Raw genomic sequence first — 25,731 nt, 5'->3', positions numbered from 1 at the left:
AAACCCAAGGAAGATATGAAACCTATTACTCATCTAATTTTTGAGGAGAAGGGTGGAGGATTACGATTTTCCTATCTTGGTGTGCCTTCCCCATTTGCAGTTTTTATTGTTTTGTTTCTCCTTTCAGTGTTTGACTACAGCTATAGAGATTACATCCTGTCCTGGTATGGACAACTCAGCAGAGATGAAGGGCAGCTGTACCAGCTGCTATCTGAAGACTTCTGGGAGATTGCCAAGCAGCTGCGACAGAGGCTGAGTCACATTGATGTGGTTAAAGTTGTCTGCAATGATGTAGTGAAAGCTTTACTCTCGCACTTCTGTGACCTTAAAGGAGCCAATACCAGGTAAAAACAGAACTCTGCATTTCATTGGAATTTTCTGCTTCTCTCTTTGCTTTCAGTTGTGCTGTATCAAAGCAATGAAGAGTGTAATGCTTTTGTAGGCAACTGATAAGGAAAACAGTTCAGGCTTATTACCAATTTTAGAGATCAACCAGGCTTCAGGGCATCCATAAGACCTGTGGAAGCAAACACTTGTCTTCCTTTTCTCAGAGTTCGGATTCACTCCTCTTTCAGTTTCATCCTTGAATCCTTTGCTTACAGTAGGAGGTGGGTTGTGTGAGCAGTTCCTACAAGTAGTGTGAACCTGCAAGGGAGAGGAGAGGTGCTGTCAGAGCACTCAACAGACAAGAAGATAGTTATGTGCACCTTTCCCAAAATAGCACCAGAGTTAATTCCATTCAGTTTCTCATTTCTTCTAGCCCTGGGAGGCAAAGCTCTGTGGTTTCTGTAAGTGGGCAGTCCTGCAGTAACAAGATTTTTCTACTGGAAAAATTGTTGGCTGGATTTTCTTTCTTTGTTTAGGTTATCTTGCTAATTCCATGCATTTTCTTTTTTGCAAGGCTATCTTTGTCTGCTTAAAAAGGTCATCTGTCCACTGAATGCTAGAGTTGCACCCAAATTGTAATTGCAAATGGGAACTCTTAGCCTATGCAGTTCCCACATTTGAATGCACAACTTGTGTAATTGTGCATGGAATTTGGGCTTATGTCTGCACTTACCTGCATTTCGGTTATCCTAATTGAAATATGCTTTGGTCATTCAGATTTAGACTATACATTTTATACTATGAAGTTGTTTTGCCTACAGTTAGATCCACATATTTTTAACACCCCTTCAGAGAAAAAAGATCAACTATTTTCTGTCAGTGACCTGTCTGTGTGTTGCCATTCACACTTCTTTCTGTTCTGGAGCAGAAGATAGGTTAATGTATTTGTGGTAGATGCCAGCTTTATGTGAGCTAATGTGTAGGAAATAAAGACAAAAAAGAAACTAAAGGGTGGTTACATTCAAGAAAAGAAAAAATTAAGGTGTATGCACATTGTACTAAATCTTGCAGTGGATCCCAGATACTACTTTATTTCAGGTCTGGAATGTGGTAGAAGTCTCTTGGTCAGGTAAAGCTCGTAAGTGTGCTCCCTGATTTTTAAGCATTATGCTTGCACTTGCCCTCTATTGCAGTAAAATGCTTGCTTTTGGGAAGAGTTTGATTTGAACAGTTAAAGGATGAGGATGTTTTTTTGTTTTTTGTAGAGTGTAAATGTTTTCCTGTTTGAAACTGGGGACCTAGAACCTACAATTGCAGAATTATTAATTATTATTAATGCTGATTCTTGATGAGGTTCCTTATCTACTGAGAATTATGACCACTTCCCCTAGCTCTTTGTTGGATTGTTATTTCCACTATGTAGAGCTAAAATAAATTCTCTTCGGTATTTTCCAAGTAACTTCTTCATTTTTGGAATGGTAAATGCGCCTTAGTCAATGCTGGATAAGGCAGGCTGCATTAACATGGTAATGAAAAAAGTCCTATTGAGAATTAGTGTGATAGCAGCTTAAAAAAAAACCCAACAAACCCCACACCTATAACTTAAGAGATTTTGTATAGGTTGGAATTGGACCCATTGACTGTTTTTTCACATACTGCAAGGCTATGAATTCACAAGGAGGAAGGTCTGATTTTAAGGTGCCTAACAGCTGATCAGCAGTAGGATGCCTCATGATGCAAAATGTGAAGCACTAGTATATCCTCATGTTGCTCATCCAAACTTGCTCAAAAAGTCCAGGAAGCTTTATGGAAATTGCACAGGGCCCACATTTTCTCGCAGATGGAGAGAGGGCGTAAATGCTGGGTATGTACTACGGCAAAGTCAGCAGAAATGTGACATTGTGCTCATATGCTACAAATTGAATTGGTAGTGCCAGGTGATCTGAGCATGCGTGTAATAAACCTGGAAGCACAGGTTTATTGAAGAAGACTCTGATACTGTTTTCTTTTTAAGGGAATTTGTGGTTTTAAGAATAATTTATGTTTTGTACGAAATTGCGTACTGCTGTGGAGTTTACAGTGCTAGAACCTGCTGACATTTTAAGCTATAGACTGAGAACTACAAAGTACGTCACTTATAGCTTGGAAGATAGAGTTTCCTGGAAAGCCTTAAATTCATTTCTGTATTACCACAGTTCAAACACAGAAGATTCTTCTTCCTACGATAGGGAACACAGATCTTCTTGACCTACCTTTGCTTTCTGTCAATGTTTTAAAGATGGTGGTAAATTTAAATTGACATTAACATGTTTCCTTCTGTGTCTTTAATAATGAATCCAGTTAGTTTTGGATTATAAATATAGTGGAACAGAGATTGTAATTAGAGCAAGGTATCTTTCCTGTTGTGATGCCTGTTGGAGCACCACATCTCATTTCCGCTGCTGAGTTTATACTGCAGTGTGATAGCAAAGGGCGTTTTGTCTGTTATCTGGTGGCTTACAAAGTTTTAAATACCTCTTGTACCATCTCTGGAGGGTGTGCCACTAAGCCACTTTGTCTCAGTTTTCCTATATTACAACAGATAAATCCACTAAAGTAATGGAACAAAACGGTCTGTGCCCAGGAGGATAGAGGTGCCTTTCTTCAGTGTGAAGGTCATGTGTTTTGTCAGTGGGTGCACGTCAGCTATGGAAATCCCTTTACTTTTCTGCTTTCAATGACTAACTTTGACCTGTGATATCTGATAGATCAGGATGTCTAAGGGGATGAAAATAGGCTGTGGCCTTTCAGAATGAGGAAGGGTGCTACAGTCCTTCCCTTTGGTCGTGCTTTCCCCCTGGCTTATCTTGGTCATCGCGAGGTTCCACTTAGTAACGAATAGCTCAAAGTAAATGGCCAGCAGAGGCCAACAGATGAGGAAAAATACTTCCCTGAATGAGGGAGAGCATGAGAAGAGGAGAGGCCACTTCCACACTGGTCAGTGGGAGGCAGGGAATCGGGAGGGAGAAGCCTGGTAGCATTAGGTCTGGTTTCCCTTTCTCTTATTATATCCCCTGGCATTCTTTCACGGTGACTGTCTCTCTTGCACCTGCCAGATCCTCCTACAGAGTGAAATAAAGGCACAGACGCTCCTCTAGACATGGGCAGAACTGTCTGGGGTGACACAGAGACATGCAAGCTGTAGGCAAGACAACTCCTAACTTTTTCATCTTACGTGCGTCGCTGGGGGGTACCTTGAGGTCCAGTTGGGACTCCAAAGGATGCTCTCACTTTCCAGTTACAAAACTTGTGGCAATTCAGAAGATTTTTAGATAGTAAACCATTTCATTCCTAATATTAGCTCAGTGTAGAAATGGAATATATGATACTTCCCCGTGTCCAGTGTTTATGAGTTTGAGATATGGAAGAAAAATCAGCCTTGGATTTACTGGTAGAAGCCACAGCTCTTTTTCCGTATGTTGTACAGAATCAGGAGTGCATTTATAACAGGATTAGCCAAGCATGTCCTGCAGGGTAGAAGGGGCGGTATTTGGCCATTCTTGGTTTATAGCAGCTTTTATCCCTTCATTACTTTGTATCTTGTTCAAGTGTCTTTCCTTGGCTACTTTAAGCAGAATATAAGCAAGCTGAATACTGGCAATGCCATTTTAGGTGATCAAGGATAGACTGTGAGCTGAGTAAGGTGGCAGAAAATGCTGGAAACGTTCATGTTGGTATGTGGATGCAATGTTGTCTGTGGTTGCAGTATACTTTCTGGGGGCTAGAATTACCTGATCCTGGGAATGTAGTCTTACTCTGGTAACATGATAGGTTTCTTGAAAGGAAGAGGCAGCCATTCCTCTGGGTGAAATGCACAGTCAGTATCTGAAGGACTTGGCAAAGTCAAAACAAATAGTAAGCATTTTTCTGTGAAGCTGTCCACATGAAAGGAAGAGGAAGCTTCCTTACAGTTATTGTGGGCTAAGAGTAACCACAACAGATACTACTACAGAACTATTAACATTTGATAAATAGCACCCTGTGCTAGTCGTACCTAAACTGCAGTGTAGGTAAAAAGAGATTTGCCTATATGAAATAAGTAGGCAAATGGGATTTTAAGATAGTTAATCCTTGCCTTTTCTTTGAATCTCCTGATAAGCAGTGCTTTTTGAAATAATCTCAGTGAGAAGAGGTCACAGTGACACTGATTATTATTTTTTTTTTTCTCCCTACATCTTTTGGTTGGGAGTGTTCTCTGTTTTTCTTTAACCTACAGCTGGGGCACCTTGATCCCAAAGATAAAGGAAGAATTAGTTTCTGCAAATATGGATATGTGGTGTTGCAGGCTGCTTCTGGCAAGTTGACTACTACATGACATCTGATGAGGTGCTCAGGAGTGTGTGTGTGTGTGCGCGCGCACGCGCCTGGATTTGCAGCATAAGTCATGACTTAGAAAAATGGATGCTTGTGGGCTGCAGGCTACTCCCGGTGCTGATTCAGAACCCATATTTAAGGGCTCAAAGCGCTTGGAAAGTGTGAGGGGTGGGAACTGCTGTGGGGAAATTACTGTTTGAGTGATCAGTATGACAAGTAATTTGGGGATTTAAGTTTGTATTGTACATGTTTTGATAATATTCCTTTTGTTTTCTATGTATTATTGACAGGGAAAGAAGAGAAGACAACTCAGTTCTTTATTTTCTTGGCCCATGTGAATACCTTTGCATGTATAGTATATATAAATTGTATTTTTTGTGATTACAATATATAGTGTGATAAGATACTCAGTAAAAATAAAAGGTGCTGCCACCACAAACTGATCAAGAGCAGATTGATGTAAAGGGAATTTAAGCACTTGAGATTTAACTTGGTTAATCCTATAGATGCATCCAAGTTGTCAGGATAGCTACTAAACACCTCCCACAGTTCTTGTTTTTTTCTTTTATAATTCCATTTGCCACCCACAAACCAGGAATGCCAAGAACTGCTTATCACATTCAGCCTCTGGAAAGGAGTATCAAGAGGATTAGTATGAAATTGTAGAGGTTCATTGCAATGGCAGCAGCTATAAAAGTGCTGAGAACAAAATAGCCACAAGAAGCTGAGGTCTGAGCACGTTACTAAAGTTAATTCATGGGTAGCACCATGTCTAAAGCTCACCATTGCCTTCAAGCTTCAGTGTGGGAAGCTTGGGTTTCCTGTTAATGATGGAGTATGATCTAGACATCACAATAAGCATTAGGACCTCCTGGTGCTGGTATGGTCATACCACAGCTTGTAAGCCACTTATACAGTCTTTGGGTCTGTTACCAACATGACATGTCAAATGCTTTTTCCTGAAAGAGGTGACTGTGACATGTATAAATGATATGGTTATCTTCACAATAAATATTAGGTAAAGTGATTTATAAAACTTGCTGATGTATCTTGATGAAAATGGCAGCCGTGGAAATTTTGGTGCTGACTTTGTCCTTATTTTTTGTTGTGCTTTTTGAGTTTGGTGTGGTTTGTTTTCAGAGGTGGTTTTTTTTTTTTTTAGTAGGTACTTTTTTTCCAGTGTGTTTTATGATGCTGCCTTGTAAAGGTCTAAATTTGTTTTTTTTATTTCTTAGAACGTTCAAATAGATCAAGCAGTTCTCATTCTGCTGCACTGTCTAGAAGCTTAGACATCTGAGGGCAATACAGGTGAAGAGATGCAGGCTGCATGTGGTTCTGGTAGTTCTCAGAATCTCAGTTTAATGAAAGTGCGTGGTGAGTGTTGAATGTACTGATGAAAGTAATTTAAAGTGAGTTGCATGTGCACTTCAGCTCACAATTGCACTGATTGAGAGTTAAATGTAACTCTGCAAGACTCTCTCTTGAAAGACTAATTAAAGAAATAGCAAGGCTGAAGGGAACATTTTGTGATCTATTTATTTAAAGAGAAAGGACCCTTACATAATTTCCTGTAGCGTTGTTGTTAATGTTTTTACGGACTCTTTCTTTTTGGGGTTTTTGTTTTGTTTTGGATATAATTTATTTATTTGCTTGCTTCCTATTTTCAAAGCAGACAGATTTATCTTGTCTGTCATCATTAAGTTCCTGGTTATGCATGTCTCCTAATCAGTGTACTTATTTTGGGGTTTCTTGCCCTTGAACCAGTGGTACTGCCAGCCCCAAACCTGCAAAGTCCCAAGTTGCATGGGCATTGTAACTGATAACTTCGGGGGTGGCTTTTAATTTTTTTCACCGCTTTTAGGATGAATTTTTAAGCCCTTCTATGCCATCATGAGGGTTGAGACTATATAAACATAAAGACAATGCTTTGCATCGGGAGCACATACCCAACCACAAATGCCAAGAGTCTTTTAATACTCCTGACTATAATGAGCCTTTACAATACAGGGGGTTACCAGATGGTCCTAATTAAAACTGTGAGTATCTAGAGAAGATTCTGGATAAAAAGAGATATTTCCATGAGGTCCCTGTATTGGGAAACCTCGAAGCCCAGTCATAGATGATAGTCCAGTATTACAGAATTGCTGTGGGTCCTGCATTCCTGAGAAATGAGGAATTGTTGTTAAAGAGGTGTTGACATTGGCTCAGAGTTGCTTAGTTATAACATGGGAAGGAAATGATGATATTTCTGTAACGTTGGTAATGTTTTAACTGCTTGTTTTCAGGAATACCAAAGCAAATCTGCTGTTCTGCCTTCCTTTACAAAATGCTGGATGAACTTGCAGGTTTGCAGCAGTGAGGGGTAAAGTCTTAGTATTGATAATGTTCAGCGGGATACAAGTTCAGTAATTACAAGAAGCAGTCTCAGATCAGGGGCTGTTACAGTAGGTGTCAGTTTGGTCCCAAAGAGAAGTACTGCTTGGAACAGACAAAGGACAGTACAAAGGAATTCGCTTTGGCAGGCCCTACCTATGGATCTACGTTCACAGACTTCTGCCAGATCTTCCACTATTTTGGGGGGCAGCTGAAGGAAATCTCTTCGCTTTCTAACATTATGAAATAGCATTGAATAGTGTTAAAAACTCAGAGCGGGCTTAAATATTTCATAAAATGAAAATTACGGAAAAGAAACTTACACAAGGTTAAGGCTGGCTTTGTAGCTCATGGGTGAGTGAAGAGGGATATGACCTGTAAGCATGCTGTATAAGGCATGAGCTGTCTACTGTTTTAAATCACTGAAGTCACCTGCTTGTCTACTGTTTTAAATCAATGAAGTCACCTGCATCTTGATACACCAATATATGTCACTATTACTTCTGTCTTGATTGTTCAGGAAGACACAAATGAATTAAGTTGCCACTTGCCATTATTTTTCTATTGCCTAGAGCAGATGAAATGAGCCCGGTTTACAGAGCTTGTATCATGCCTGTTTGCTGGAGTGCCACATTTATATTAGTTCACTGCACACGGTGTTGCTCAGAATTTATGGATAATTGGCTGGGCTTTCAAAACTCTCTCTAAAAATACCTGCACACAGTTTTAGTTAAAGAGGTTTTTTGTGATTACTAAGTGACCTTTTGTTTGGAAAATCCAACCACACAGTCCTAATAACACATCTTCAAAATTGGATAGGAAGAGAAACAATGCTTGTTACTATTTGGGTTATTTAATAGTGCTTCATATCTTTATTGACACTGGAGAGATGTAGCAGCAGTCTGCTTTGTGTACATGCATGCTGATTGCAGTTAAGTTTCTGCTTTTCCTGTTGGTCTCTGCTAAATGAACACTGCCTGTCTTTACTCTTGATCACATTCCCACAGTGCTGAAGATGTAGGTTTCGTATCAAGCTGTAAGAACATGCCTGATCAGGACATCTTAGCTCCTGCTCCTGGATAGTGAACAGACATGGTTTGTTTAGCTGAGCAGTGGTGTTAATACTTCTGTGATTGCTCACTGCCCCTTTTTTTTTATGGATATCAGTGAAGGGGAAGCCCGAGTTACAAGGGATGCTGTTTTTTGGGCAGACATTTCTTTGACACACAATATGTTTTCCCTACAAGCTGATCAGTGGTTATATTGAGGCAAATGGAAGTGTCGTGCTTCATGTATAAATGCAAAGGAGGGTATAATCCTGGATGTCTTGTTTTGTCTGTTCTAACACTGGCATATTGATTTATTGGTAGCTCTTAAGCCTCCCCAGAAGCTTCTTTTCCAGCTTTCAGTCTCCCCTTTATTTCTCTTGCCCAAACTGCAATGAAAACTTCAGGATTTGACACAACTGTTTGGCACTGATATGCAAGGCTTGTTTAGAGTTGAATTATCTGAAGACTTTGTTTCTCTATTCTTTTCATAAAAATCTGGTGGGGTTCTGTGCCTTCCCTTTTGCTTTTTAAATCACATTTTAGGTACAGTTTAGCTAGGAAAATAATTGAAAGAACCCCTCTTCTAGAGAGTCATGTCTTCTTAGGTAACAGCAGTAACTCCAGAAAAAATTGAAACTCTTCTTAAATGGCCTGTCAACTAGAGAGTACGCAACTCTGCTCCTCCCTTGAGTTCCTGTAGGCAGGAACACATTAGACAGATTAGAAGGGCAAGAATCAAATATTTTGCCTTTCTACTTGTTTATTCTGTTCCATTTTTCTGTTTGCGTTATGTTGACTGTGTATCAGAAAAGTCCTGGCATAGGACCAGCTCAGCCAAGCTGTCTGTATTGGTTGTTGACTGGGAATAAATTTGTAGAATAGGGAGACAAAGATTATGAGAAATGACTTCTCTTGCATGGATGATAGTATAGGTGCAGTTAATGCTCCAGGGTGTTTGCAGTCCCAAACAGACTGGCATTTCTCAGGAGACTTGTAGGGAGGTATTGAAGGCAAAGAAGATTAATCTCAGTTTAGTGAAATTTTATGTGCATTATGGCCCTGTTTCATGCTTTGCACATGTTATGAAAGTATAGCTTGATCTAATCTCTACGAAGGATGTCCCACAAATAAGAAGAGTGTCCAAAAGGGACGGTGTTTGTGTTTATGGGCAAAAAAGCAATCACCCCTTGCTTTTAGTTCTAACTCTGTATTGTTTTTGTTAATACACAGGAATCAGTTGTTAGGAGAGGTTAGTTTGCTGCTAGCCAACTGATGTTCAGTGTAAGTCATCCTGTTTGCCAGCATTTTGTGTATGCTTCTGGCTGTTTTTCTAAGTGGCTGACTTTGGGTGGACCAACCTGTCCAGAAAAGGAAGACTTCATTTCCCCAGTAAGAGGTGGCTGTACATAAACGACCCAGACTTTCTGTCTGCCAGTAGCCTGCCTGGGACGTGTCTGGTTCTGGATAAATAATGAATGCCTTTAGGGAGAGCATGTGATGGGGAATGTTTGATGCAGTGTGGAGAAGGCTGTAGGATATGTCTGGAGTATGCAAGAGGAATGGAAATGCACTGAGGAAAATAGCTAGGTATTCAGCTGCTAGAGAGAAAAGATCCTACCAGAACAAGATAAACAGCTTTCTGAGCTCAGTCAGCTGCACCACCTGCACTGGTTGATAATGAAGACTACACATCATCTTCATAAACCACTGCTCCTCAGAAGAACAGAGTATTTACATCTAAGCTATTTCAAAGGACTTGTTGTGAAATTTGTCTTTCTTGTGACAATTGAAACCCTCTCCATGAGATCCACATTTGAAAACAAAACATTTGATTTGGGAATGAATAAGAGGCTTCAGTCAAATTGAATCCAAATGTCATCTTTACATTCCTGTTGTTCTGAAAATTAATTAAAAAAACCTAGGTTTGGTCACCTTGAGACAAATGACTTGTGTTATTAGAACAGAAGTAGAGCTATTATGACTATTGTTACTATTCCAACATATTTACTCCCTCCTGGACTGACTAGCAAAAATGAGTTGTTACACAATGCTGCCTGTCACTAGTGGCCATATAGCAATGTCTAACTGAAATATTTTGGTTTGACTGTATACAGTTCTTGGTCACTTTTTCACATACAGAGGTAATGGGTTTGGAGCAGCTCTGTAACAGTCAGTTGACGCTAACCAGAACAGCAGCCTCCAGCTGTGGGAAGGATGCAGACATTACAGACAATGAGAGAAGGCACTGGTATGAGACATTACAGATCTGAGCCTTTGTAACACCTTAGAGCCTTCTACTGAAGACCAGTCCTGGCTGCCTTTCAAAATTACTGTGGCGCCTCTCAGGTGACACTGCGTTTGTCTCGCTGTAACCACTGGCATGGTCACCTTGCTGTTAAACTGTAAGGCTGTGATTGGAGCACATCAGGCATGTGGTGATGAAAGAATTGCTAGGGCACCTTGTCTCTCCTCCTACAGTTGTTTTTGTATAAAGAAAAGGCACTGCTGTAACCTGCATTAGGGAGTTCTCTTGGCACATCCAGTCAGACATGTTCTGAGAAGTCCAGAAAACAATTGGCACCTAGGAGGAGATGAACTGGTCAGTATTGGACACAAAATCAAGGCGTGGGAGTTTTTCTCCCTGTTTCTTTCAGAACTGTGATCAGAAGAACTGTTTGTGGGGAGTCTGCAAACAACACAAGACTGTGCTATCATGGGCTTGCTCATCCAGCAGCAGGTTGCTGTGCATGTTGTGTGGTGCACAGCACCCACCCAGTGCTTCATGCTGCAGCATGGGCACAACCACGCCTTCACTGTTAACTCTGAAAGACTGTCTTGCCATCTTCCCAAAAATGCACCTACCATGATTGACAGGAGCATGGAGGACCTATTTGCCTGTTTGGTGGCAGGAAGAGTGTATTAGTATAATATGTTACTATATAGTATATCACACTATACCTCTCCGAACCCCAGGCCTGATGTACTTTCTTTAAGTTAGGAGCCTAATTCTTTCACCAAGTGCAAAGTGAAACCAGCAAGAAATTTTGGATTTCCTCCATCCATTAGTATCTAGCTTGCACAACCCTTACAGTGAGTGGATGATAGTAAATGCCTTCCCCAGCAGGCTGAGGGCGATTCTGGCTGAGAGTATTCTCCTGCTCCTTCTTGAAGCTGAACCAGAATTAGCCAAAGGCAAGGATCTGACTCCACTGAAGGCAGGCAAGATGGACCCTAACTCTGAAGCATTTAGGGTGATGGAGGAAAGCTGTGACTTTGTTCTCTAGTTATTCTTTTTCTGTGGTGATTTATTAGTATATAATATGAGCATATTCCAGCTTCAGCCTGTGGATCAGAGGACACAGCTTGAGGCAAGTTCTCTTGTCTCTTCTCTGAATGGTTCTGTGATCTCTGCATGACTGAGATGCTCAGATCCAGGCAAGTGTTGTTACTTGATTTGGCCGAGAGATCTCGCCAAATCTGTGATCTGACCTAGAGGTGGCTCAGATAGGACTTGGAAGATGCAGGTTCAGACCTGTCAGACTGCGCATAGCCTAAAGTCCAGGGCCTCTCACCCCCTCTAGGGTAAGCATGCTGCCCACACGGGTATTGCCCCAAAGGTGGGGTTGCACACACACGCTGAGCCCCTACAGTTCCATGCTTTCTGGTTTCATGCTTTATATATCCCATTAATACTGGTAACTATGGTCGGTTCTCACTTGCTGAAATACTGCGGGGACTTGTCTGGCGAAGTTTCTTTGCACTTTGGGAGTCAATTCGCCTTTCTCTGTTTGCCATCAGAGTTCCACCCTCTTTCTAAATCTGTAGGTGTTTTTTTTTAATCTTTTTCTAAATTGGTTTTCCATTTACAGTGTAGATGGCTGATAATGCCAAGTCTGTTACTATATAGGTATCTTGCACAGACCAATTTGATATAGCCTGCAGGTGGCAAGTTGAAACTGCTGTTCTAGGAAAAGTCAGGTCAAACAGGCCAGTTATTTACTGGGAGATTTATTTGCCAGTAACAAAGGAAAGATGGTAACTTCAGTATCTAACAGGTAGACCTGTTTCTCAAACTAGATATGATCCCAAATCCTCTGCTTAAAGGTTCAGGTCTAAAGTTAGTTTGCTCTACAGGAATGTATTTGCTTCTTGAGTTTGTCTTGTAAATTGTTCTGAAAAACTGGACAAGATTTCACTATAAGTTCAATGATGGAACAATTGGGTTTTTATTCAGAGAAACTTTTTTCCTCCCACTTGCTGGGCTCTGTCTAATTGATGCAGTTTTAAAATACTGGATTTCCATTTTGGCTGGTGAAAACATTGGCAGGACAAAGGAATTTGGAAATGTATCTTAACATCATTAAGAAAAATTAGCAGGATTTGAAACATATACATGGTTTAAAGTGTTTCTTTACTGAAGTTACTTGCCTGATAATGGATTTTGGATATTTTATCGATTAGTGACTAATCATGATACAAGTGGTATGTAAGTTCTCTCTCTTTTTTTCCTTTCTCCCTCCCTGCTCCCCACCCCCACCTTAGGCAGGAAGATGCACCGAGACCTTTTTTGCTGCACCCATGCTTGAGGAGCTCTGATGAAGAAGTAAGATTCCTGCAAAAATGTTCTCAAATTCTGGTGTATTGTCTGCTACCCTCAAAGGATGTCCAGTCTGTCAGCTTGCGCATAGTCCTTGCAGAAATACTTGCAACAAAAGGTAGATCAAAGATCAGAGATGATTAACCATTTGCACCTGTACAATGTTAGTAATTACAGACTTCATTATGTATAAGTCTTGATGCTCTGCTTTTAAATTCTGAAATTTAATTTCTGTGATGGCCAGTAAGACACTTTATGTTCTCAAAATCAAGCATATACTTATTTGACTCTCCTGACCTGATGCCAGGCTGTTTAGCACCTTTCAGGATAAACCACAATTTTTCCATTCCATTCTTCTTTTTTTTTCATAGAGGAACATTTTTGTGGTCTTGCATGGCATTATTTTTAGTGATTATATGAATAATTCTGGCCTTTTATATTTTACTCAGATGTGTAGAATCCATAGACTTAAGGATGTGATTATAACTGAATCATGATACCAGATTTAATGAATTTTTTTAGACTTTGATTTATCCAGTGAGATTTTTTTAATTGAGGGTTTTCTATTTTGATTTTTATTTTATCAGCTACCCTTTAATTTGATTATAAAAACACTAGTCATTTTTATGTCATCGAAGTGAAATTCAGAAATTATGAAGTCTCAAGTATATTAAACGATTCAGTTTACTTTTAATTTTTATTTGTAGTTGCTGTAATGTCATAGCCTTCGAGGCACCCAGCAGAAAGAACAAAAACACTTGGAATTTTCCAAATAGAGGTCAGCTTTGTCAATGTCCATCAATTTGTGTAATAGAATAAACGAACAGTTTTATCAAGAAGGTACATCCAATCTCACATGTACTATGTAGTCCAGAAGACTGGTTTTGGATTTTTATCAACTTGCATATTTATTTTTGCTTTTTATCTGCAATTCTCTGTTGAAGGACAGCAGATACCAGCATAAGGATTTTGTTTTAAAATATTTTTCCTCTGCAGTACTGAAACCAGTGGTGGAACTGCTGAGTGATCCGGATTATATTAACCGAATGCTACTCAGCCAGCTGGAGTACAGGGAACAGATGAATGAGCATCAGAAGAAAGACTACACATATGCTCCTTCTTATGAGGAGTTCATCAAGCTCATTAACAGCAGCTCCGATGCCGAGTTCCTGAAACAACTGAGGTATTTAATGTTTCACTGTAGCTCATTCAAAACTAAACGTGCTTCTTTGCCAGCCCATTACTGAGATTTGAATGAATTGTGATTTTTTTTTTTTTTTTTCTTTCTAAATTAAATTTTAGATTTCTTTTTCTTTTGGTGGAGCAGAGACAGTAAGGATGATAAGCCACAACATTCATTAAATCTCTAATATAGTCAGCTTTTTCGTTTGGTGGCAGAAAATGTTAAAAAAAAAAAATCCACTTAGCAGATGATTGATGGAGATGATTGTATTGTTGAAAGGCATACCAGACCCTTCTTTACAGTTTGCCTCTGTGGAGTTCAGTGAAATAGTATGTTGAATTTCCACTAGTGTGTGGTTTTCTCCTCGTTATCTTTATGAAGTATGGCTGGCCATGGTGGTCTGGTGACTGTGAACTGTAGTGACCCTATGGACACCAGGTGTTCAGAGCAGCTTGCTGTGATTCTGTGACATGGAAAGAGGGGTTTGAGTTCCAGCACATTTTACCACTGGATCAGAGCTTTTCCTGGACTGTTGCAGGGAGGTGTTTCCCAATTGCATCCTTCTTAAACATGTCAATAAACTCTGAAGAATTCCTTAAAGACCAAAAGAAAACACTGAGCTCCTACATACCATGAATTTGTTTGATATTCCTGTTGTTTAATGCAAATACCACCTACTCACTTTCATTCTAATTCCCCTCCCCTCACAAAAATCTCATCTCTTTCCTTCCATCTTTCATCATAACATGATACTGCTTACATTTCAAGCCTGCTTGCCCAAGTACAAGATGTTTATGTTTCCCTTATCTTTATAGCTGAGCTGCTTCTTGTCTGATTTCTGATGTAAGAGAAAGGATAAGGAACAAATGACTGAGAAGCATGGAGCAGAGATACTACTGTTGTAGGATCTCCCTAGATGTCCTTGAGTTGGCTTTGTTGAGCACACCAAAGCTTTGGAGGACTGTTGAAACCATTTCCAGAGTGTTTGTCCTAATCTGTTTACCACCAACCAGAACTGGTATTTTTTCCTCTTCCCTGACTCCCTTCAATTACTTCTGCAGGTCAGTTTTTCTCTCTTCCTGAATGGCTGCAGCAACATGTGAAAAACACAAGCACATCAATCCCATTTGGTGCACTCCAGACCTTCTATTAGACTTGACTTGATCAGGCCAAGTGATGGTTTAGTGAGATGGAGTATGTGGGCTGCATAAAATAACTTCTTACTTTCTCTTGTTCTTCTCTTTGATTCTGAAACCACTTGCATTTCTGAGATAGGAAAATGCATTTAGGTGATGGTGAAATGATTTTGTTGCTTGGCTACTTATTGTTCATCTGCTGTAAAATTTGCTCTTTACTCTGGGCCAGAGTGCCTTTCCTGAGAGCAGAAATTAGTCTCTATTAGACTCTATCTAAAACTTAATTGACATCATATTTATTAGCATAATCACACTAATGGATCTGCTTGTTTCAAAAGAAACCCAGCTCTTCCGTTGTTTTTCAGGCACATTAATGCTCAGTGTGCTCTCTTTTTAGCTGATAGGTCACTTTAAATTGTGTTCTTTAATATCAGATAGCAAATTTGCTTTATAAAATAATGTGGTTTTGGCTGCACTTAGGTTTTTCCTTTCTAGCCTGTGGAGTCCAACTACCACCATCTTGAAATGTGTTCCTCTACACCCTCTGTGATGTTGGCCAGTCTGAGCTGATCAGTATTTGAATGGAAAATGTATCTTCTTTTTGAAGAGAAATAGTATTTGATTTTGGAGGCAGCATTCTTCCTTCCTCTGTTTGTATAGAGCCAGTCTCTGGGAATGTCGTTAAAGAGTGTTCTCCTGTGGGAGGAGGGATTCCTGGTCTGTTTGGTCTCCAGCACTGTGGGAGCACCTAGAGAGAGATGGGCCAACCTGTAGTCATCTCAAAGTTACGTACCAGTGAAAGTTTACAGATTTATGTCAAGGAAACCAAACAGCGGTCCCTATATGGATGAAAAAAAAGGTGATATTTTAGATGAACAAACTAAATGGTCTTTCAGGTTGTATTTCACAACAGTGAGCCACAGGAAAAAATCTATAAAGAAGGAATTAAAGAGGAAGAAACAAATAAGCCATTGTGTATTTATCACTGAGAACATGGTTAGAGTCTGTTGGAGTGATGGGAGTGGGGAGAATGCCTCCAGTTCTCTTCCTAAAACAAATAAATTACTGGCATGTTGTACATAAACAGGTTTCCCAGTTAGATGCTCTTCTGGGTCATCATATTCTGTTTATCAAAAATTTATTTTCTTGATTTTATTTGGAAATAATTTTTCAGTACCTGTTTAAGCCATTACACGGCATTCATGAACTGTAAGCCTCCTCCTATTCGTCCTGAATTGCCACGTAGCATCTTGGTAAAGAACAGATATAAGTAGTAACAATTTTATATGTAGGCTTAGCTGTGAGGGAAATTTATCCCAAGGCAATACAATTGCTGGGAAACTTTTTTTTTTCCAAACATCTCTGCTGTGCTTTACCTTTGCAGATTAATTACTATCTATTTACTAAAATAAGTATAAAATACCTTGTTCAGTGAAAGAGGCCATGAGGCACTGATAAACAATTCTTCGGAGTCTTGACTGACCATAGTCAAGAGTGCTCAGACTCCAAGGTGCTCCTTGATGTATGCATGTGACATTACAGGAGAGAAGTCCTATAAGGCATCCTTCCAGGCTGATTTCATTAGAAGAGTTTTGCTGGGCTTTCTTGTGATTACAACCAGGTATTTTTTATGGAGTAAGTAGGGAAAAATCCCCAGCTGGATCACTGGAAACCTGTGGGTAAAGGGTGTTGTTGCTCTTGGCCAGGAAATCAGAAAAGAGTGGGAGGCTGTGTGTGTTGGATCTCCTTGTAAGCAAGTGTACCAGCTCTCTGCCTTGCAAACAGCTCTCCCTGAAAGGCTAGTAACGGTACTAGGATTTTCTAAATCTTTTTTCTCTCCTTGCTTAGAACCATTACCTGTAGAAGAAATACTGTATTGATTTTCTGTGTTGTGTTTATGGATTTTATTTTTAGAACTTACTTAAATGATGCAGGAACTACTTATTAGTTTTGGAGATACTTCTGAATTCACAATTCATTATTATCTCTAACATTCGGTCACTTTATCTCTTAGCAGAACTTCTGTCTACTGCTTTGTGGAAACATCCCTTTCATTTCTATAAGGGACATTTGGGGAGCTGGTGTTTGTTTTCATAAAAAGTCATTTGCTGATTTCTGAGGAGCTATTTTGTCGTCGTGTCATGTCCGTGTCCCCCTCCCCATTTTCATACCTTTGCTTTCTGAAAATTTGGATTTGTTTTTGGGGGGGGGAATCCAAACCAACAAAGCTTCCAGAGAAGGGACCATTACATGGTTATCTCTGAACATCCTTCAAAGTCACTCTTTATAATGTTTACCTTTGTTGCTTGTCATAAAGGGATGCAGAGTTTTATTCCTGTTGTATCAAGTTTCCACAAAATGTGTTGTCCTTATTTCTTATTTCTTCTTTCCTTATTTCCTTATTTCGTTGAAGAAGAAAAAGTTAGACAATGAAATTTCACCTTCATTTCCCCTCAGATTTAAGTTAGCTTGGATAAGTTGGAAGTCTGTTACAAATAAGGAAGAAGAAATGAATTCTTCCATGTCAGATGTGAAGTAAGTTTACTTGCTGTGTCAGAAGACGACTAGAGATAAAAGACATGACGAGTTAAAAAAAACAGTTATAAGGAAATAAACTGGTGGCTAGTTCTCATGCTGCTTTCAAGATCAGCATTATATTTATTCTGTTATTTATTAGTATAACAGCAAAAGGTCACTACGCAATTCATGGTAAGAAAGACCATCATCACTGTCTCTCTTTCATTTTTTACTTAAGAAATGAGGGAAAGGGATGAGTATGACAAAGAATAGGGAAGAGGTAAGAGTGGAAGGTAGAAGTAATGTGGATGTGAGCTCACGATGGGTCCAGTTTATCACACACAGTTCACTTCTTGAAAACAAAATGAATACATCACATTTAAAACTTCCTTAGATGTTTACTCACCAGCACCGCAGAAGCAGCTAGAATATTTGGAACAGACTTTCAGGGAGAAAGGGTCATGGTCTGGCAGCGTAGCCCTGGGGGTGGTGTTTCTGTGGTGCAGTGATGTACAGCACTCTCATGGAGTAGTTACAGCCAGAGCCCAGTGCATAGGAGGAACAGACTAAATAGTAACTTTGAGGATGTAACTCAGAGTATCTCCCTTACTTAAGGTAATAATAATATAATAAGGAACAGAAAAAAAGAGATGCTGTAGTACAGTATTGATAATGAAAAAGTTAAAACCATGAATGTGAACAAATGGGAGTACATATGGAAGGAAAACTTGATAGATGAGGTTAGGGAACTCCTACAGGAATGAGTTAAATTCACTAGAATACTTGCTTTATTACCAGTATTTATAGCTGCCAAAGTAAATGCACTGAGAGGAGTTTGAGAGTTTGTTATGATCAGAACTTTGACGTTTATGAAAGATTTAACTGGCAGTCATTTTCTTTGCTGAGTGCATAGTGTCAGTTATTTACAAGATTGGTTTTACTTTTATTAACCACATTAGCTGTCTTCCATTATGCGTAGTATACTTTTAGATTATAAACAGGTTTTAGTTAATCCCGGAGTGTTTTACTTATTTTAGTGTAATACTTTTTTTCTTCTCCTAAGCTATATATGCTTCATATATGTATTGAGTGCATTAGCTAGCAGAACGTTACAGACACCTCTTTGCTTTTGAACTAAACTCCCATCCTAGTTTCCTACAGATAACTTACATTTACTTTTAATGTTAAGAGCATGACTTTACATTGGGTTCACTGAATATTATTAACTGGCTGTGCAGTGCCAGCAGCTGAGAGAAGTATTATTGTTAGTGGGATATTTTCCTTTTGTTCCAAGATAAACTATTTTTTCCTACTCTACTCCATATGCACACTGCTCCTTAGGTTGCAGATATACTGAGAAATTATTCTGTTTCCAGGTGAGGAGGTGGTGGATGTGTTTTGGTTTTTATTAAGTGTGCTGTATGAAGAACACATTGTAAAAAATTAATACCATGGTTTTTTTCCTTCTCCCCTCCCTCTTCACCCTTACCCCTACTGTTTTTAAAACTAGGTATCAGATTGTAGTGGAAATAGTTCAGGCAACCACAATCAGCAATATTCCCCAAGTGAAGAAGCAGAAAGGTAAGATTCCATTTTGTTAAGTCACATCTGTTGTTTTCATTTTGAAAAGCTGTTTGAACTCCAGACATACATATGCAATCAGTGTGTGTGTGGGATTTTTAGACAGATTTTAGGAATGCTATGCTTTTAGTATTTCAGTTCGGTTTCATTTGTCTGATTTTTCCAGAAGCTCCCATGGTGTGATTATCCCCCCCACCTCAACTTCATCTAAGCTGTTGGATCATGAGAAAGGTCATATCTATTATGCAATTTTCTTCAGAACTTGCTGCGACTAGGATTTTTGGCATTACAAATTCGTATGCAGAGAATCTTGCTTCCTCCTTCTTTTTCATAAAATCCATTCTTCAAAGTCTCAGTCTGTTCTCTTTTCAAAACACAGAAGAAGGAATGATACAGCATAATTGTCAGACTTTATTTTGACTCTTCATTGTATTATGTTTTTGTGTTGCAATACAGTGCTCTTAAATCCTTCTGCAGTGTTTTAGCAAAGACTGCCTTTTAAAATGCACGTGCATCTTACATTTGTACTTACATTTATTATATATACTGCTTTTTATGGTTTTCAAAGTGTACCAAAACTGTGGTGTATATCTTCAGGAGATTATATTGATGGCAAAATTACAGACCAAATTTTTGCTTGGACAGATATACTTAAGGTATACCAAAGCATAATAAAAAGCAATGGACAATATAAATGAATTTGTTTGTAAACAAACAAATGTAAAAGATCTTGCTTTTAGTTTCTTATGTAATCTCTCTCTGTCAGGTTAAAAAAAAAAATCCTTTTCTAGCTCCTTGTATCACAAAGGAAAGCTTTTAAAAGTGATTCAAGTGTAATGAAAAATGCAGAAACAAAATAAACACACCATGGGGGAGGGGGAATCTTTGGTCAGTCTGAAGAGTTTGGGGTTCATGCTCAAGTGTCTAAAAGTATAAGGTTGTCAACAGTGATATGCCTTTTGTCTACATTCCAAAATAGGGCTAGGTGTGCATTCCTATAGGATAAATTGCTTGTGTCAAACCAAGGCAAAACGAAAAGTAGGCATTGTTTTTGCTCTAGTGTACATTACAGAAGGAGATATTAGAATTTCTCAGATGAAAGTTAATTTAATGGAAAGTCTGTTTCATAAAGTAATACAATGAGAACAGGGAAGTTAACTCTGAGTACATTACAAGAAATCAATCTTGCTAAGCCTGTGTTTCCATTTGTGCTGCCATTGGTCTTTGTTGTGACAGGAATTGATTTGGGGAATATTTTTATACAGTTTAGGTTCCTACAATTAATTACTGTATCACTTTCCTTTGTCTCACTTGAGTTTATCTAGCTAACTATCCACTGTTGTAAATGCTGAACAGAAGATGTTTTTCTGAAGCTACAAGTGCCTGGTACTGCAGAATAGATATAAAAAGATCATTGCTATTTATTCTGCCAAAGTAGGTCTGGTTCCACTTATTCTGTGTTGAAGTTGGTTCTGCTTTTTTATGGGCTCTTGACTTTTACCTGTATTAGAAAAAATCCAACAGAAATTCCACTAGCTGGTGCACTGAAGTTTTGTGTTAAGGTATTGACTTTTATTATTAGTTTAGTCCTATGGCAACCTTGTATGTCATTTAAGAGTTGATTACCACTGCTGGCTGTATTAGCCAATGGGGCTATTGTGGCTAAACCTTTTATTTATTAAATAGCCGATGGTTATGCACATTGTGCCTGAAGAAAAAGGTGACATTTTTTGCTTGACACATGTGGACCAGTATGTCCAATAGAGGCATACAATACAATCTTCTTATATTTCATGCAAATTTAAGACATATTTCTCATCTGAGTTATTCTGCTCACGTTTTCATCTACCAAAACTTTTCAGGCTTGGTCTATGTACAGTAAACTTTAAGAGGGCTATTAAAACTGTAGAGGGTTAAAATCTAGTTCTGAAGGCTTTGTTGTCTTGTTTTTCCTGAAGTAGGTGGAGACATTTTTCCTAATGTGGTAATGTATCTAACATGTTCCTAAATTTTAGGAAGAAAAGTTAAAGGAAAAAAGCTGTGCTACCTTCCTTAAAACAAAACAAAGCCAACAAAAAACCCAGCACAGCTCACTGCTGATACAATGATTGTTGAACTTTTGTAGAACAGACGACCACATTACTTATGTCACCTTTTGATGTTTCCTTTTCTGGATGCCACAGCATACTGCTACCCCTGCAACAGCAGGATTTCATGGTGAATAACTAAATGTAAGCTTTATGCAAAATGGAAGTGTGTTTGCACAATCTCATTCTATCTTTCTCTTTTTAATTTGTTCCCCCAATACCTGCTGCATACCTGTAATAACGTCTGTGAGCATGGGCGTTCAATATATATGACAGTCTCCCCTTTCCTGCTGGTAAATGAGCTCCTGCCTTTTGTGTCATGGGCATCTCTCAGCTTTGATTGCAGCCTGGTGAGAGATAGTCTTACTGGTAGCTATTTCCTTTTTCCTATGGCAAAGTTGGGTCCTGAAAATGTAACTGGCTCTTTAGGGTCTGGGTGTTCAGCTAGAGCAGCTGAACTTTGGCTGGCCAGCAGTCTGTTAAGCCTGATATCCGCTCGTCGACTGTGAGAGTAGAGCAAGCGTAGAATAATATGTACATGGATATAGTCTCAGCCTCCATCAGTTTGAGGCATGGGAGCTTCCTTAGGCAGCATTTTCAATAGAAAAAGGTACAGCAACAAATGTGAGGAGCACTTAGTGCATTAGAAGTGGCCAATGCTCTGCAGCAGTGAGTGCTTAGCTACTACCTAAGCAAAGTAAGTGTTGTGCAAGTACATGACTAGCAATAAATATGCCTAAGCAGGATTGTGTACTTTTGTTATTGGTTGAGGAGACATAATTAAGTCTCTAAAACTGACCAAAAATATTTAGTTTATAAAAAGATTAGGTGTCTATTATTAAAGGATGAGTAACCTGAGGACCAGGTTTCAGACTGATGACTTCTCATAGGAGCTACAGTTGCCTGACTTTGGTATCACCAGATAAAATAGTAAAAGAAGTATATATTTAATGATGGTGCCCAGGGAGGTTGGAGAGGAAGGCTTGTCCCTCAGCAAGGACAGGGTTCTTTACACTTGATTAAACTAGTGTTGGTGCCACCTATTGGCAAAATATTTACTTGTTAGGGCCCTCTAATAAAAGCAGAAGGTATTTTAAAGTACTTCTAAACATCATTGTATTAAACCCTCTGTGGTAAAAAAACCCAGCATGTTATAGGGTCTTTTTTCTTTTCAGATTTCTATCACTTGAATCTTCTGGCATGTGAGCATAGGAGAGCAAAAGAAAACGTACAAAAGCAGCTGATTCATGTTAAGCAGTAAGTTTTGCATTTGACTCCCTGAGAGAGTCAAATGTCCTAAAAGGTTGAGACACAAAACAATTTGAGTGGTTCACAGTATGATGCCTGTTGTGGGTAGATGATATAACTTCTGTGGCCAGGAGAATTGGTTTTGGTCATTGCTAAAGCATTACATTAGGTAATGTAGCATTAGTTTTTTCAGAGCTGTTGATGTTTTATTTTTGGAGTGGTGCAGGCCGCTGTAAATAGAAGCTGTTATCTTGCATCCTGACACTATGCCACTTCCCTCATTTACACTTGCACAAAACCGCTGAATCTGATGTGTACATGTATCTGGGTTACTTCTCCGAACTGTGTCCACCTATGTATCCTCTTCCAAAATGGTCGGGGCCGCTCCAGCAGTGACTGTGGGAGGAGGCCTTGTTTTGTGGGTTTGTTTTTTTTTTTTTTTTTTTTTTTGTTTTGGTTGTTTGGGGTTTTTTTGAAGTCATCTTTGATTTTTCTTCCTATTGATATTTTTGGACTGTGCTCTTCTCTACAGTCACATGTGCTGTTGTTGGAAGAATCGCATCTTTCTACATCTTTAACTGTAAAACTCTCCCCTCATTTTGCCTTTTGATAAGGATTCCTTGGAAGTACTGAACCAAATTTGAGCTAAATTTTAGGTATTTTAGGGCTTTTTTTTTACAGAATTTGTGTGATAAAGATTTTGAAGGACTAGAAATGCTTATCTGAAAATGTTTACTGCATTTTGATCTAGTAAAGCAGTTTGTAAGAGGACAAATATGCAGATCAGTCATTGTAGCATGAGTGAGAGGGGATCTGAGTTTCTAAAAGTAAGAGTAGATCTTAATTTTTCTAAAGAAAAGGCTTCAAAAACAGTCATGAAATAGCAACAAAAGTAAGTTGCTATAAAAATTTTATATTTTCTGTAATGTGAATAAGAAACTGTTTAAATACACGAGTTCTAATTTTAACAGGCACGTTTTTGTTTTTTCTCTTACTGATATTATATTACAAGATCCTACAAGAATTTTAGCAGGGATCCCTTTTTTTACTAGCTGCTGTTTTAAAACAAAATCCCATGAAGTCATATACCTTGTCTTAGGGCAAAACAGAGCAAATCTCTCAACAGATTCCCCCCCCCCCCCACTGTAAAGGGATTTGTTTGATTTGCCTTCTAATTTTTTGTGCCCTCCACCTTATATGTGACTTCACAGCATGACGGGAAACCACCCTTGGATGATGGGATAGGACTGTTTTTCAGACACCACATTTTAATCGACCTCAGGGCATGCCTGTTGAGAAAACTACTCCTTTTTGAGCACGTACTGCGAGACAGATTGAATAAGCAGCCATTTCTGTATGGAGAGATCCGCTGTATTGCAGTAGAAGATTTGTCCTGCTGAGCATTCCCACTGTGTGTCTAGATATTTGCTTTTATAAGCAGAGCTGACAACTGGTACAGAAACAGAACTGTTCGTGGGCAGGCTTCTTAGGTATTGTGGTTCCAAAAGAGGCTTGGATGTTCACCTGTAAAAAGGGACTTTTCTTTTGGAAACTGGGGCTCTAAGCTAACTTGGGTGTGTGGGCTGTGATGTGTGGGTTTTGTCAAGATGATAATTTAGAGTGAGATAAAATGGGATACTTCTGCATTCCAGCGTATTACAGGTGCTATCTAACTTAATTATGACAAAACTGTATTATGATTCCTCCCCCCACTCCCATCCTCCACACAGGGATAAACACGCATATGCAATTATTTTTACATAGCTTTTTGGCAAGGCTTAAAGAGCTAACATTGTGCTTGCATGTTGTGCTCAAGCAGTAAGTGTGGAGGGAATCCTTGTGGATGAAGGTGAAGGTTACAGTGACTCTGATTGTGCTAGACTTGTTTGTTTTGATTTGTGATTTTCAAATCAATTTTATAGAGGAAGTTCTTCTTTTGCCTCCTGAGATCCTTTGTGTGTGCTAGTGATGGTAATGCATCTTGTTCACAGTTGCTTTGGAGAGATGCCCATCAGTGGAAGAGGGAGGGGAGAGGCTGGCTGGTCAGATAGAAGTGACCAAAGGGAATGCAGGGACATACAGGCAGAGGCTATACATGGTGGATGTTATTTTATTGTATAGTACATACTTACTCCCATGCTCAAATTTACTGCCACCTTGTTTTTTGTTTTGCTCAGCTGTGGCTGTGACATGGGAGGCTGTGTTGTACTGTGTATTGCTAATGATCAGTGCCTAAATTCTCCATGATCTCCCTTTTAAGTCCTTTCCCCCAGATTCATTGCCTGAAGTGTTTGTGATTTACCACTTTTTCACTCATTCTCTTGTCTGACCACATTAAAGCTGGTTTTCCCTTTGTTTGTACTGTGGGCAGTAGAAGAACCATGTGTACTGTTCTTCTCAGTCTGGCCTGCCCTTGCAGAATTGAACAAATACTTTTCCAGGCCTGTGAAGACTTTGAAAACGTGTAATTCAAAGTTCCTGAGAGTTCAAAGAGGTCTGTAATGATTGGTAAATTATATATAGACAGTTATGGTTACTGTTAATATGAAAATGTTAAATTGGTGTTTGCTACTTAAATACTTCAGCATGGCATTAAGTAGGCACTGCATGTGCCTAACTCGGCTCTCGCAAAAAGCCTTGCAGAAATGCGTACGATATTGTGCATGTGTGTAGCTCCTTCGGAGACTAGCCAGATGAGTCAGTGCTGTTGTACGTGCTGCCAGGTGTCAGGTAGTTCTTGTAAAGTTCCTTGTAAAGGAACAAGAACTTGTACTTTCAGTTTTAATAATGTTTTTGCCATATGTGACTTTGCAGTTAAAATGAGAAATCTTTGGTTTATGCTGCTACTTTCAAGAGAGGGAACAGTTCATGAAGTACTACGACACAATTTGGTTTGCACTTTTAAGCAGGCTTTACATATGTCTTCATTTACATTATTTTTGTTGTATCCTTTGCTGTGGTTTATGGTAGTAAAGTTTGTGCGGCATTTGCTGGCATGACTATCATTTGCAATGCCCAACATTCTGACTGAAAAATGGATAATGTGAATAGGTACTGCAGTTTAATGTATTTAATGCATATAAACCTGACCAAGTAGCAAAACTACCAAGAAAATAAGAGGAAAGAAAATTAGGTCTGAGGAATCCATTCTCAGAAATGTTTTTGGTGGGTTCTAGGATCTGCTCCTGGCCTAGTTCAAATCAAGATAGTTATGAGTGATTCAGAAGAAAATGTGGAAGCTTTGTCAGAAATCACTGTAAATGTGCAAAAATGCATGGAG

The 25,731-nt window shown here is 39.1% G+C and overlaps 1 protein-coding gene across 2 annotated transcripts in view; it reads left to right on the top strand.

Moving 5' to 3' along the window:
• SNX25 (sorting nexin 25) overlaps positions 1-25,731 on the top strand; it is an 87,568-nt gene that overhangs the window by 21,238 nt on the left and 40,599 nt on the right. For both annotated transcript variants that reach the window (XM_059817575.1, XM_059817574.1), the window contains 4 exons: positions 128-344; positions 12,645-12,817; positions 13,696-13,882; positions 19,046-19,116. In XM_059817575.1, coding sequence (XP_059673558.1) covers positions 128-344; positions 12,645-12,817; positions 13,696-13,882; positions 19,046-19,116 — 648 coding nt within the window. The remainder of the gene's footprint in view (positions 1-127; positions 345-12,644; positions 12,818-13,695; positions 13,883-19,045; positions 19,117-25,731) is intronic.

This window comes from Gavia stellata, chromosome 5, assembly GCF_030936135.1.
Source record: "Gavia stellata isolate bGavSte3 chromosome 5, bGavSte3.hap2, whole genome shotgun sequence".
Classification (NCBI taxonomy): domain Eukaryota; kingdom Metazoa; phylum Chordata; class Aves; order Gaviiformes; family Gaviidae; genus Gavia; species Gavia stellata.
The sequence above is the reverse complement of the archived record's forward strand: the minus strand, read 5'-3'. Positions and strand labels throughout refer to the sequence as shown.